We start from the raw sequence: 12,342 nt of genomic DNA, 5'->3' as shown, positions 1-12,342 counted from the left end.
TCCCAACACAATATCTGCAGGCCTCCTTGACCTTTGATCTTTCATACTGTTTGGCTCTCACAGAAGGGACAATCATGGTTCCAACCAATAAATAGACTAGGATTATGTCAACCAACACACGCACATGCATTGAGTTATGCCTCCGTATAGACCTTGAATGGAAAGTTTTCAGTTTGAGCTGAATCCAGCATCTGTCCTGTTATATAAAACATATAATACTGAATATATTTGATTAGTCTGTATTAAACATGTCTTCGATATGAAACATGACAAGCTTGACTCTTAACCTACTAAGAACCTGATCATCTCAAAACGATGAGGAGCTAAGCTAAGTAACAGAATTAGCCGTCAGTTGGCTCTAGATTATTTTGATGATCTGACAAGCTTGTAGAGTTCAGAATGAGATGAAGCAATTACAGGAAATGCCCGTCGTTTAGCACACGTCTGTTTGAACATTCCCTTCCCTTCATCATTTCTTCTGTGCTGAAGCTCAACCAGGTCAACCGACCCCACAAACAGGAGAATAGACAGATGACTATTATTGAGATAAAACCTTTATCATTCATTTTAGAGAATACTATAATGATACGTGCTTTTAATTAAAAGTTTTATTCACTGTGAAACTGATCATGCTTCTATACAAATTCATCTTGACATTTTATATTCATCCTTACTCATTGGTCATCACTAAACAAAATCAAATGGAAATCAAACGTTAATCACAATATCAAACACGTTATTTTAAAAATGTATTTTCACTTAAATGTTGCACTTGCTATGTTTTGTCCAGGCAGGGACTGTGTGCCAGACCACCACATGGAGGTCTCCCAGGGGGCCAAACCACAGGCTGACATCAAGGGCCCTCCGTATAAACGTGGACACTAGAGGACCCCTTAACTTAATCCCCTCAGAGTCCCTGTTGGCTGGTGTCCAGGGACAGCTGTGCTGATTGGAAAATCAATTAAAAAGGGGGTAAACGGGGAAATAGGGGAGCTGCTGCTTTCTGTTTTCTTTCGGGGTCCAGGTGTGTTGAAGTTACGTTAGTTATTTATTGTGGCGGTAGTAATACTTTTTAATAGTCATTGTTAAGTAAGTAATCTGGAAAATAAATAATATGGGGAGGAGACATTGTTGGGTTTGAAACGTGTGTGATTCTGTTGTGAGACACAAACAAAGTTCTCATTGAACTAGGTTACAGTACGGATACGTTTATTTAGGATTTCACAGTGCTACAACTCTCTTGAATCCTATCAATATGGCAGAGTATCGTCAACAGAAAATCCCACGATGCATTCTACAAACCCTCTGTACCAAAGAGGTAAATTAGCAATTCAGCAAACAAGGCTTGCTAGTTTGTCCAAGTTAAACAAAGATATTTTAATAAAGCTTATTCATAATTATTATTATAATTTGGTTTATTCGTGTTCAAATTATTATTTTTGTAATTGATAACAACTATACTGGTCTGTAAAAGCTCTGACTGTATAGTGGGGGATGGCTCATTGTGTAGCCGTCGTGTAGATTTACTAGAGGACGATCTGGAACATGGGTGCATCATGGGAGCACAGCCTTGCTTTCTTCAGTGGTCAGTGAAGCCAGGCATGGGGAAGGGCCTGGCGAATGTCTCCACCCGCTGGCGGAGGTCCGAAATGCGTGAGACCGTTTCAGTGTCCTCCAGCAAGAAGGCTTTGAAGCTGGCCAGGTTGCCTAGGAGACCCAGAAGGGAGATTAGGCAAAGTTTATTTTTGCAGTTATTTATTTTTATATATTCTTTCCCTGTCAAACTTCATTGCATGACATTCTAATGCTTGGCAATGTAATGCCAACATTTAAGCCACATTACATTTGACAAAACATTTGACATCACAATCATTTGGAATATAAATCAAAAAAGACAAAAATAAATAGATATAATATAAATATACATTTTAAAACAAATTGAAACAAATGAGGTAGATTTGCCAAAATCGTAATAGTGGGTTTTGTGTGTTCTAGTATTAAGGGCTTAAGAATGAATAAAAGTAACATTTTACCACTCTTCTTCTTTACATCCAGAGCGATTTGGATTCCCTCGTCCATAAACGCCACAACTTTCACAAAATCTGCCTCCTTAAATTGTCTTGAGGTCAACGCAGGTGTCCCTGTCAGGTGAAGGAGAGAGAGGGAGGGAGAGAGAGAGAGAGAGAAAGAGAGAGGGACAGTGAGTGCGAGTGCGAGTGCCTGTGTGTGTGTGTGTGTGTGTGTGTGTGTGTGTGTGTGTGTGTGTGTGTGTGTGTGTGTGTGTGTGTGTGTGTGTGTGTGTGTGTGTGTGTGTGTGTGTGTGTGTGTATACATGCGTGCGTGCGTTGTGTGAATGAGTGATGGTGTCACGGCGTATAAAAATGTACTCTGGAAAGGGATGAACATGAAAGACCTCAGAGATTTTGACTGACAGGCAGACAGACCAAGGAAACAGGAGGATAAAAGGTAGTGTCACAAACACACACACACACACACAACACACACCACACACACACACACACACACACACACACACACACACACACACACACCCAGCGAGGGAGAAACGATGACTGAAGGGGAGGTGAGGAAGATAGAAAGAATTGCCACCAACATCAAGCAGACAGACACACACACATGCACACACACATGCACACGCACGCACGCGCACGCACGCACGCACGCACGCACGCACACACACACACACACACACACACACACACACACACACACACACACACACACACACACACACACACACACACACACACACACACACACACACGCACACACACACACACACACACAGACCAACGCGATGGGACTCTTCCGTGCATCAAAGCGATGGTGGCCATCCTTGGTGGATCCTCAGGTGTGTTACCTAGGCGCAGGCCGCCGGGCGTCAGGGCGCTCCGGTCCCCTGGGCAGGTGTTCTTGTTGGCCGTGATGGACGCCAGCTCCAGAACCCTCTCGGCCCGGGCCCCGTCCATGCCCCGGGGTCGAAGGTCAACCAGGACCAGGTGGTTGTCGGTTCCCCCTGGGGGGAGGGTTGTGGGATGTCAATGTGTTTTTGGATTGTTTTAATAAATCTTTCAAACATTTTTAATTGTTTAAAAGATGCAAAGAAAATAAAACTCCACTTGACTTCGAAGAAGGGAAAAGCAGGTGTCTTTACTAGGACCTCAATGTACCTGAGACGAGGGTGAAGCCTCGTTTCAGCAGGGCATCTGCCATGGCTTTAGAGTTCAGCAACACCTGGGCGATGTACTCCTTGAACATGGGGCTGGTCGCCTGCAGAGAGAGCAGATTCATCTAATACACTCCTTACTATAACTTGATAAGCGTAGGTCAGCTCCACTGCCCATGGGCATACAAATAAATAAATGTCACTCTTCTCGGTGGTCTTCAGCAAGGCCCCATCTCTTATACAAACAGACTATATAAATGTACTTTGAGATCTGTGTGTCAACTAAAACACATTCACATATTGTCATAAAAGCTTTAACAGGCAAAGTTCAGCAGATTGACACACCATCCATTCTGAAAACATCCTATCTTCTACTTGGAGGCGGGGGGATAAAAGATAAATCCAAACCTGTCTCAGGGCGACTGCAACCCCGGCAATAGCGTGGTTGTGAGGACCCCCTTGTAGGGACGGGAAGACGGCGAAGTTGACCTTGTTCTCCAGGTCATAGGTCACCTCCCGGCCTTTCTTATCTACGGAGCGCACCCCCTTCCTGTAGAAGATCAGCCCTGCCCTAGGATGTAGAGATGAGATGGTACACGTTAGAACCCAAGGTTTGGGGAAGGTTTCACAACCGCTGCGGTTTTAAACTTGACTTTTACCCTAAGTGGACTATAAAAACCCACAACAAACCCATTACCTCATTACATACTTAGTTAAATCAAAAAGTCAAATTCCAAGCTTTTGTCTCTGTAAGTAGTAAATAAAAACCAAATACTAAATCGAAAAAAAGGAGACTTCAAAGCTAATGACCATCTCATACAAATTCCCATTTTAAATCAGGACTCTGTGGCAGACAGGGTCAAAGAAGAGTTGAAAAGTGGCAGATCAGAGCCGTCCACCATGCCCAGGGGAGTGTCAACTCTCACGGGCTGGTGTGTCAACGCTCACTCCCTAAAGGACAGCGCTGAAAGCTCATCATGTGCTCCCGTCAGGTCTACCTCGTCCTCAAGTCCTTGGATCTCAGTGGGGCTAACCTGGTTCAATAGAGGTTGTATATGACCCAACGTATGGGTCAACAGCCTCATGATAATAATAAAGTACGTTTGACCACTATAGTTCTTTTTTCCATGTCCATCTTTGACCTAACGAGGCCTGGGAAGCGTCGCCGTAGCTCAACGCATGGGATCTGTCTGCTCCGTCACCTGGAGCCACGCAGGGACTTGTGTGTGGTGGAGGTGACCAGGTCGGCGTGCTGGAAGGGGGAGGGCACCGCCCCGGCCGCCACCAGCCCGCTGATGTGAGCCATGTCAGCCAGGAGGTAGGCGTTCAGCTCCCCGCAGAGCTGAGAACACACACACACCGCTCGTTTGGTGAGGGGCGATAAACAGGGAGACATTAGCCTCAAAGAGGAGAGACACATTGCAGCGGTTAATGGCGTCTTGCTCATTTCCGTCCACAGTCCACTTCACACAACACACTTTACCGGGAGACCAATGCGATGATGAACACATCCCCTCCTTTTTATTTTTGTTTTATTTTCTAAATTGATGAATTCAGGACTTGATGGTTTTTTTTACTGTGCTGGGTTGAACTCATCAATACTTTATTGATTGGACTCAGCTGGTTATAACGACACTAACACCACAGGCCCATGCCTTTCAGAAAGGATTAGAAGAGAATATGATCCAATTGTATCTTTATATAATATTTATGTTTATATAATATTTTTATTTTTATTTAAAATAAAAAAATGAAGCAACTGCACACTAATAATAGAATTTCATATACCGGTAGTAGGTTACTAGGTAGGATTTGTATTATTGTATTTCTATATTGCTATAGTTACTTCCAGTTGTAGTTATAATATAGTATAGTATATAGAACTACTGTCTTCTACAGTAGTTAGAAGACATTTTTTAGAGAGGCTTAGAAAGTTGAGGATAGAGGAGAAAGCTCAGGCGGCTCACCTTCTTCATGCGGGGGTAGTCAATGAGCCGTGCGTAGGCACTGGTGCCGGCGATGATGAGCCTGGGTCTGAAGAGACGCGCTGTCTTCTCCAGCTGGTCGTAATCTATCGTCCCCGTTTCTGGCTGCGGCGGAGACAACATGCAGGGTGACCCAGAGCCGGACACCAGTATAACCCCCCACTGACGGTGGATTCAGACGCCGGTCATTAATGAACGTCCTCTTGGGGAGGCTGAAAGGATGTCTCTCCGGGTTGGGCTGTGGTGAGCGGGGATTCGGACGGCGGACGCAGAACACACTCACGTTCAGCTTGTAGGGCATGGACTCAAAGTAGATGGAGGTGGCTGAGATCCTCTTGGTGTCGGTCATGTAGCCATGGGTGAGGCTGCAGGGATGGAGAGGGGCAAAAGAGAGACGGTACAAAACACATCATGCATCATGATAGAACAACAGCCGCTCAATGATAAGGACTAGAGTAGAGATATGAATGCTCAAATGAGAGAAATGTGTGTGTGTGTGTGTGTGTGTGTGTGTGTGTGTGTGTGTGTGTGTGTGTGTGTGTGTGTGTGTGTGTGTGTGTGTGTGTGTGAATGTGCTTCTGTGCATGTGTGTGTCTGTCGATGCGTGTGCATGTGCTTGTGCTCCTGTGTGTGTGTGTGTGTGTGTGTGTGTGTGTGTGTGTGTGTGTGTGTGTGTGTGTGTGTGTGTGTGTGTGTGTGTGTGTGTGTGTGTGTGTGTGTGTGTGTCTGCCTGTGTGTGTGTGTGTGTGTGTCTGCCTGTGTGTGTGTGCCTGTGTGTGTGTGTGTGTGTGATCCTCCACACGTACTGGCCTCCGTCTGGCAGGTCCAGGCCCATGATGCGGTCGTGCGGCTGCAGCACCGCCGTGTACGCCGCGAAGTTAGCAGGCGAGCCGGAGTAGGGCTGGACGTTGACCCCCCACTGGGCCGGGTCCAGACCGAAGGCCTCCAGGGCTCTGCGCTGGCACAGCAGCTCTATCTGGTCCACCACCTCAGCCCCGCCGTAGTACCTGAACACACACATAGACACACACACGCCAGACATACATACATAGACACACAAACACACCAGACATACACCAATAGAAAAAAACACACATGCCAGACACACACACATACACACATAGACACACACACACACACACTCACACACAAGCCAGACATACACACATGCACACATAGACAAACACACACACCAGACATACACACAAACACACACACACACGCCAGACATACACACATAGAAAAACACACACACATAGAGACACACACACAAACACACACACACACACAAACACATTCCAGGTGGGTTAACACAGAACCTCTAACAGAAGATCTGAGAAAGCACGCCATATCTTCGTTAATATGGCTGTTGGTGTCGGGGAAAACGGCTCATATTGTTGGGTGTCCAATATTGTATTATTGTTTTACATACAATATTGTATGTTTTGTGTTCTTAATTTTTACTATGGAGATGCAGGTAGTTAGTTACCCTAAGCACTAGATGATCCTGTTCATTCGTGATTCATTTTTTTTTATCAATTATTTTATCTAAAGAAGACATTTTTACGAGTTGGAAATGTTTATTGATGTCAGTGTTCATTAGAAAGTTTGATAAGGCAGAGAAAGTACAGAAAGTACAATACAGCCCTGTTTTATGTTGTCTAATCTTCCATCGTATAGATTGCTCAACGGTCAATAACCGGTTGTGGATTTATAGTTCTGAGCTAATAAGTTATGTAGGCCTAACTTTACATATTGCTATCTTTCACCAGGTCACATGTTCCAAAGGCATGTTTTAGCTTAGGCATTATTGTTAAAACATTAGTGAAGATCATATAAATAGAGCAGTCCCATGCGTGTCTGTGTTAGTGTGTGTGCATATGTGTTTGTATGCGTGGTCACAAGCTTTATTTAGAAATGCGTCATTCTATCACATTAGCATTAGCATTAGCACATTAATCCTGACGCTGGTATCCTTAGGGATCGCCTAGTATGTCATCACCACACAACCGTCAACAGATCTAGAAAGTGTGTGGCAGCCAAGACCTAAAGCATAAGGGAACAGTGTCTTATGAACACCAACCTCCACCTCCTCCACCACCATCATAACGAACACCACCTCCAACATCACAACAACCACCATCGTAACCACCAACATCTCCACCATCACAACCACCATCATAACCATAACCACCTCTACTTTCACAACCAACCAATAATAACCACCACCCATCCCCCCCCTCCCACAACAACTACCTTCATAAACACCATCATAATCACCACCGTAATCCACCTCCACCATCATCACAGCCATCACTCCTAACCGCAACCACCCTCACCTTGTTCCCCTCCACCACCACCGTCACTGCCAACACACCAATCACCACCGTCAACAGCAAACACCATCCTCACCACTCCCAAACCCCAACCACCTACCCTAACCCCACATCCTCCATCACCGCCAGTACCCCGATCAGTCGTACCTCTGTCCAGGATAGCCCTCTGAATACTTGTTGTTCAGACAGGATCCCTGGGCCTCCAGAGCAGCACGGCTGCAGAAGTTCTGGCAGAGACAAAACAAAAGACCAGAGGGACTGGGTTAACGTGTCATTCGATTAATATCCCATAATACTAAAATCGAGTCTACGCTCTGCACATGCGTGAGAGGAAAATAACTGTCAGGCAACAGGTTTTGCCTTACATTTAACACCACTCTCTGAATGATCAGATGAGATGATGGCGAGTAATGAGACGATCTTCTTATGCATGCCCTGTTGACGAAGTCACCTCACCTCCGTTTCCCTCTTCATGCAATGAGTCACTTAAGCTGAACAGCCAATCAGAGTTTCTAGAGATTAACTCCCGGGATCGGCCTCTTTCCTCGATTCAACATGCCGAATCAGCCGACTATCGGACAAGGGCTGACTATTGGCAATGATGTGGGACACACCGCAGAAATGAATGGCCCAGACGCTCACCGACAGCCAACCGTTGGCCCGGTGTGTCAGAGCCTTTTCTCTAACATGCAAGGCCACATCAGTCATTACTGAGAAACTGACGTAGAGTCTCTGGTGCTATTGCACCCTGCTGGGTCTGCACACCCTGAGAGGATCCCCCACCAGGCCTTCTGGCAGGGCACAGACACACCAGCCCTCAGGGCCATACAGATATAACCATATAACCATATATGTATAAACTCGCTTGCTCTTCTCAGGTTGTTTCTGTGTTTTGCATATTTCCTTCCTTGTTTCTTTTCTTATTTCATAAATGTTCTTATTTTCTTGAATTATTTTTCCTTCTTTCATATTTCATACTTCATTATTTTTTAACCACTGATTAATCTTTCATTTATATTTAATCTCGGTATATTCTATCAATCTATCAGTATATTTTAATATCTATCTATCTATCTATCTATCTATCTATCTATCTATCTATCTATCTATCTATCTATCTATCTATCTATCTATCTGTCTGTCTGTCTGTCTGTCTGTCTGTCTGTCTGTCTGTCTGTCTGTCTGTCTGTCTGTCTGTCTGTCTGTCTGTCTGTCTGTCTGTCTGTCTGTCTGTCAACCTATCTCCCTATCCACCTATCCACCTATCTATCTACCATACACTCTCACCCAATCCAGTCATTACCGTGCAGACATGTCAGCCTTAAGAGGAGGTTCAGCCTAAAACCTCAATCATCCCAGAGGGATTTCTAGGTCTCTCTGAATCTCTGCATCTCTCTCTGTCTCTTGCCTTCTCTCTCTACCTCTCTTAATCTATCTCTTTTTTCACCTCTCCCTCCCTCCATCATTCTCTCTCTTTCCACCTTTGCATCTTTCTCCAAAACTCTTTACCTATCTCTTTTCCTCTCTGTCTCTGACTCTCTGTCTCTCCATCTCTCCCTGTCTCTCTCCCTGGGATGACAGACACACTGTGGTTACAATGAGGCGTGTCTCTCACCCGTCAATTGCGTTCTCCTCTTGACTCGATGTCTCCGTTTTAGTGGATCAATGGATCGTGGATGGAAGCGATCGCAGGAATCAGCCCGGTGATTGAATGTGGAGGGGATGGGAGGGGGGGGGGGGGGGGGGGGGGGAGCAGGGTTTGACTGTGTTTCATCTGAACAGAGAGGGGGGAGGTGGGAGGGAGAGAGGGGTCCTCCGTGGGGAGCCGGCCCTACCAGCAAGACTGACTGACAGGAGCTTCACAAGGAGTTGACAAAAAAGGGGCCCTTCAGAAGTGCTGGGACTGATACCGCTGAGAGCTTCTAATTGTTGTGAAGTTTAAAGGTTGAAAACTTCCCCAGCTTCTGCTTTGATGAAATCAGAGACTTGTGAGGGAAGACAGCGCCAAGACGTTTAGAGGAGAACTCGAAGCGCACAGCAGAAGGGGAACGTGGTGGAAAGAAACTGGTTTTCTGCAAACAAAGTGGGCGGTCGTGTTTTGCATTGCTTCCCTCGGTTTTGTTACAGTAACACGCACTGGTGAATAAAATGAGCATCTAAGCATCACGCTATATGTTCCAGCCTGCCAAGCCTGTCGTTCTACTGTGTTGTGCGTTGTGAATGCTCTGTGAATGGTTCCTGGGAGGTTTGTCAAAGATTCTGCAACTTGTCACCAGAAAGAAGGTTCTCCAGTATTCAAGGTGGAAACAAATGACTTTTTAGTTTTCACTCAATTTCACTCTAGCCATCAGCACACACACACACATACAAAACTCTCTTTTCACTTGCTTACTGCTTACTGCTTACTGCTCTCTTCTCTCTCTCTCTCCCTCTCTCTCTCTCCCCCCCCCCCCCCCCCCCCCCCCCCCCCCCTACCTCTGATGCAATGAGCTCCAGGCCTCGACACTGCCGGTCCTTCTCCTGGGTTAGGAGGCTCCACATCTCTGGGTCATCCTGGGCCAGACTGTCCTGTCCCGTCCACTGTCCCCCGCTGGAGAGCCCTCGCCTGGGCAACTCCACCGCCAGCTTCCCCTCTATCCAAGCACATCCTGATGCCCGGAGGCATAGGGGCTGCGGAGGGGAATGTTTGAACGATGAAACGTAACGCAGGTCATCTCAAGGAGCTCAGCAGTACAGGTGTTGATTCTGTGTTTATGAGAAACTTTCTATTCACCAAAGAGGGTAACAAATAAATAATATATATAGTGTCAAAGAAGGCCACTGTATAAGCGATTGCGTATTTCAGGATAAATATACTACTTGATCTGAATGAGCACATCATAACTCCAATAAAATAGAAAACATAAGGAGAAATATAGCATAGATTTGATTACTTTTTACTGAATCTCTATAATAGCAAATCTTTATAAGCATTTAAAAGTCCCATAGTCTTATATCCCAAAAAGTATGAGTAATACCAATAATACCAACGAAACATATGCTAAAAACCCCTGGACCTGTTGACAGTAGTCATGTGGGTCAGCGGCCTTTCAGAGTTGCAGCTCTCAGGTGTGTGTTTGCCGAAGGCCAGATAGTACCCACATGATCCTTACGCAACTCTTTGTTACTTTGCCCTAATACGTTGATTGCTGCCTTATCAGGAATAATAAAGGGGAGCCGTTTCTTCTTTAGTATTCTGTGTTTCCGGATTTAGGTACTGTAAGCATGAATCACCAGTCAATTTTAAAGGACAAATATCCTTTCAGCCACAAAAAAAGCACAATGGTTGCCTTCTTTGAAAAACTGGTTAAAATATGGCTCTGTGATGATAGTTTGAACACAGAGGTGCGGGCAGTGTTGTGGAAAGCACAAAAAGACTGCAACTGTTCCAATAGGAACCCTGTTGACTTCAGCACAACAACACAGGCGCCTGACTGAGCAAAGCCACCTCGTTGAATTACAAGGTGGTCTGTTTAACTGTCAAAAGTACAAAATATAAATTGTACTTGTGGACTTTGGTTGAAACTTAACTCAACTAAATTAAGCAGTGCAAACATAAACAACATGTCAGGTCTAGAAAACAGAAGTAAACCGAATACTCACCCGCAATATTTGCCTCAGTGACAGCGAGAGCATGTCTGGGATTGGGAATGACTGAGTGAGAAACTTCCATGGTGCAAAGGCTCGAGGGAAATCAATCATTCTCATGAGAGGGGACTGGGGGGGGGGACACGCACCCGTGTGCACTGATAAAACCAGACAACTAGAGGACTGATCTCTAGTAAAAACCTTTGTTTAATCCTGTTCATTTCTTTGATGAAACAATCCTATTTTTATGCCGCCTGATTAATCACAAGAACAGCATTCAACAATGTACACAGATACACATGGAATGATTATTAATCAAAGGTTTAAGCAATAAATAAATAAGCAATGAATAAAACCATAACAATTATATTTGACTAAAATGTCTTAAAAACTTTTTTTGTTATTGATCACTGCATATTGAATTGCACATAGAAATACTAGTCATAAAGTTACACTTAACACTTAACTTAACTTCAAACACAGCTAACTTACTAACTTTTTCTTACATCATTGTGGAAAACGTGATTTCACTATGAAAATGAAATGAAATCTAACCACACGCGCAGAGAGAATCCCACAATAACTCCAGAAGTGTGAACGTACATCATACGATAATTAGACAGCTCAGACAGGCATGCACTTCTGTGCGTCTGTCATTTCCAGAAGATATGCTACTGGAATTATTATAAATCTGTAACATCCCAGAAAAGTAAAATTTTCCACAAATCCATTTTAATCCTGAATCTTATAATCCTCAACACTGGTATTCATTAACTGATGAATAAGATATATATGAGAAATAAAAGTTATTAAATATTAACCAATTAGATTAATTTACAAATAATAGCATTTACTCGCACTGGTAAAAGAAAATATCTTGAGGTTATCATGGACTAATGTAATGTAAATGTCACAAAAATATTGAAATTAAGAGAAGCAAACAGCAACCAATAAACAAAGTAGTAATAGGTAATCTCCACTGTTTTGAGGACCTACACAGTGCTTCATGTAAACAGGGGCGTGACCAGGGTGGTACAGGCCACTGCCCTTTTGCCCTCATTGGTTTCAGTGCTGCTCTGGCACTATGCTTGAGCCACTGCCCCTCCCAATAACTGCCCACGGCCATGCAGTACTTTGGATAAAGGACTTCCTGGCGCCCTGAAAAGTCGGCATCAGAATCTAAAGGTAACCATGTGTTCAACCTCAA

The 12,342-nt window shown here is 44.5% G+C and overlaps 1 protein-coding gene across 1 annotated transcript; it reads right to left on the bottom strand.

Annotated features, from left to right (window-relative positions):
• Positions 1-1,188: 1,188 nt before the first annotated feature.
• On the bottom strand, positions 1,189-11,272 carry LOC115547304 (serine hydroxymethyltransferase, mitochondrial). Its single transcript, XM_030361433.1, has 12 exons — positions 11,151-11,272; positions 9,984-10,178; positions 7,656-7,735; positions 5,979-6,179; positions 5,456-5,537; positions 5,155-5,277; positions 4,390-4,529; positions 3,596-3,758; positions 3,192-3,291; positions 2,882-3,037; positions 2,034-2,141; positions 1,189-1,707 (listed from the first exon to the last, which is right to left on the bottom strand). The coding sequence occupies exons 1-12, from the start codon at positions 11,253-11,255 to the stop codon at positions 1,580-1,582; spliced, it is 1,581 nt and encodes a 526-aa protein (XP_030217293.1). The 5' UTR covers positions 11,256-11,272; the 3' UTR covers positions 1,189-1,579.
• Positions 11,273-12,342: the final 1,070 nt, after the last annotated feature.

This window comes from Gadus morhua, chromosome 1, assembly GCF_902167405.1.
Source record: "Gadus morhua chromosome 1, gadMor3.0, whole genome shotgun sequence".
NCBI classification, from domain to species: Eukaryota; Metazoa; Chordata; class Actinopteri; order Gadiformes; family Gadidae; genus Gadus; species Gadus morhua.
This window is presented reverse-complemented; position numbering and strand designations above follow the sequence as displayed.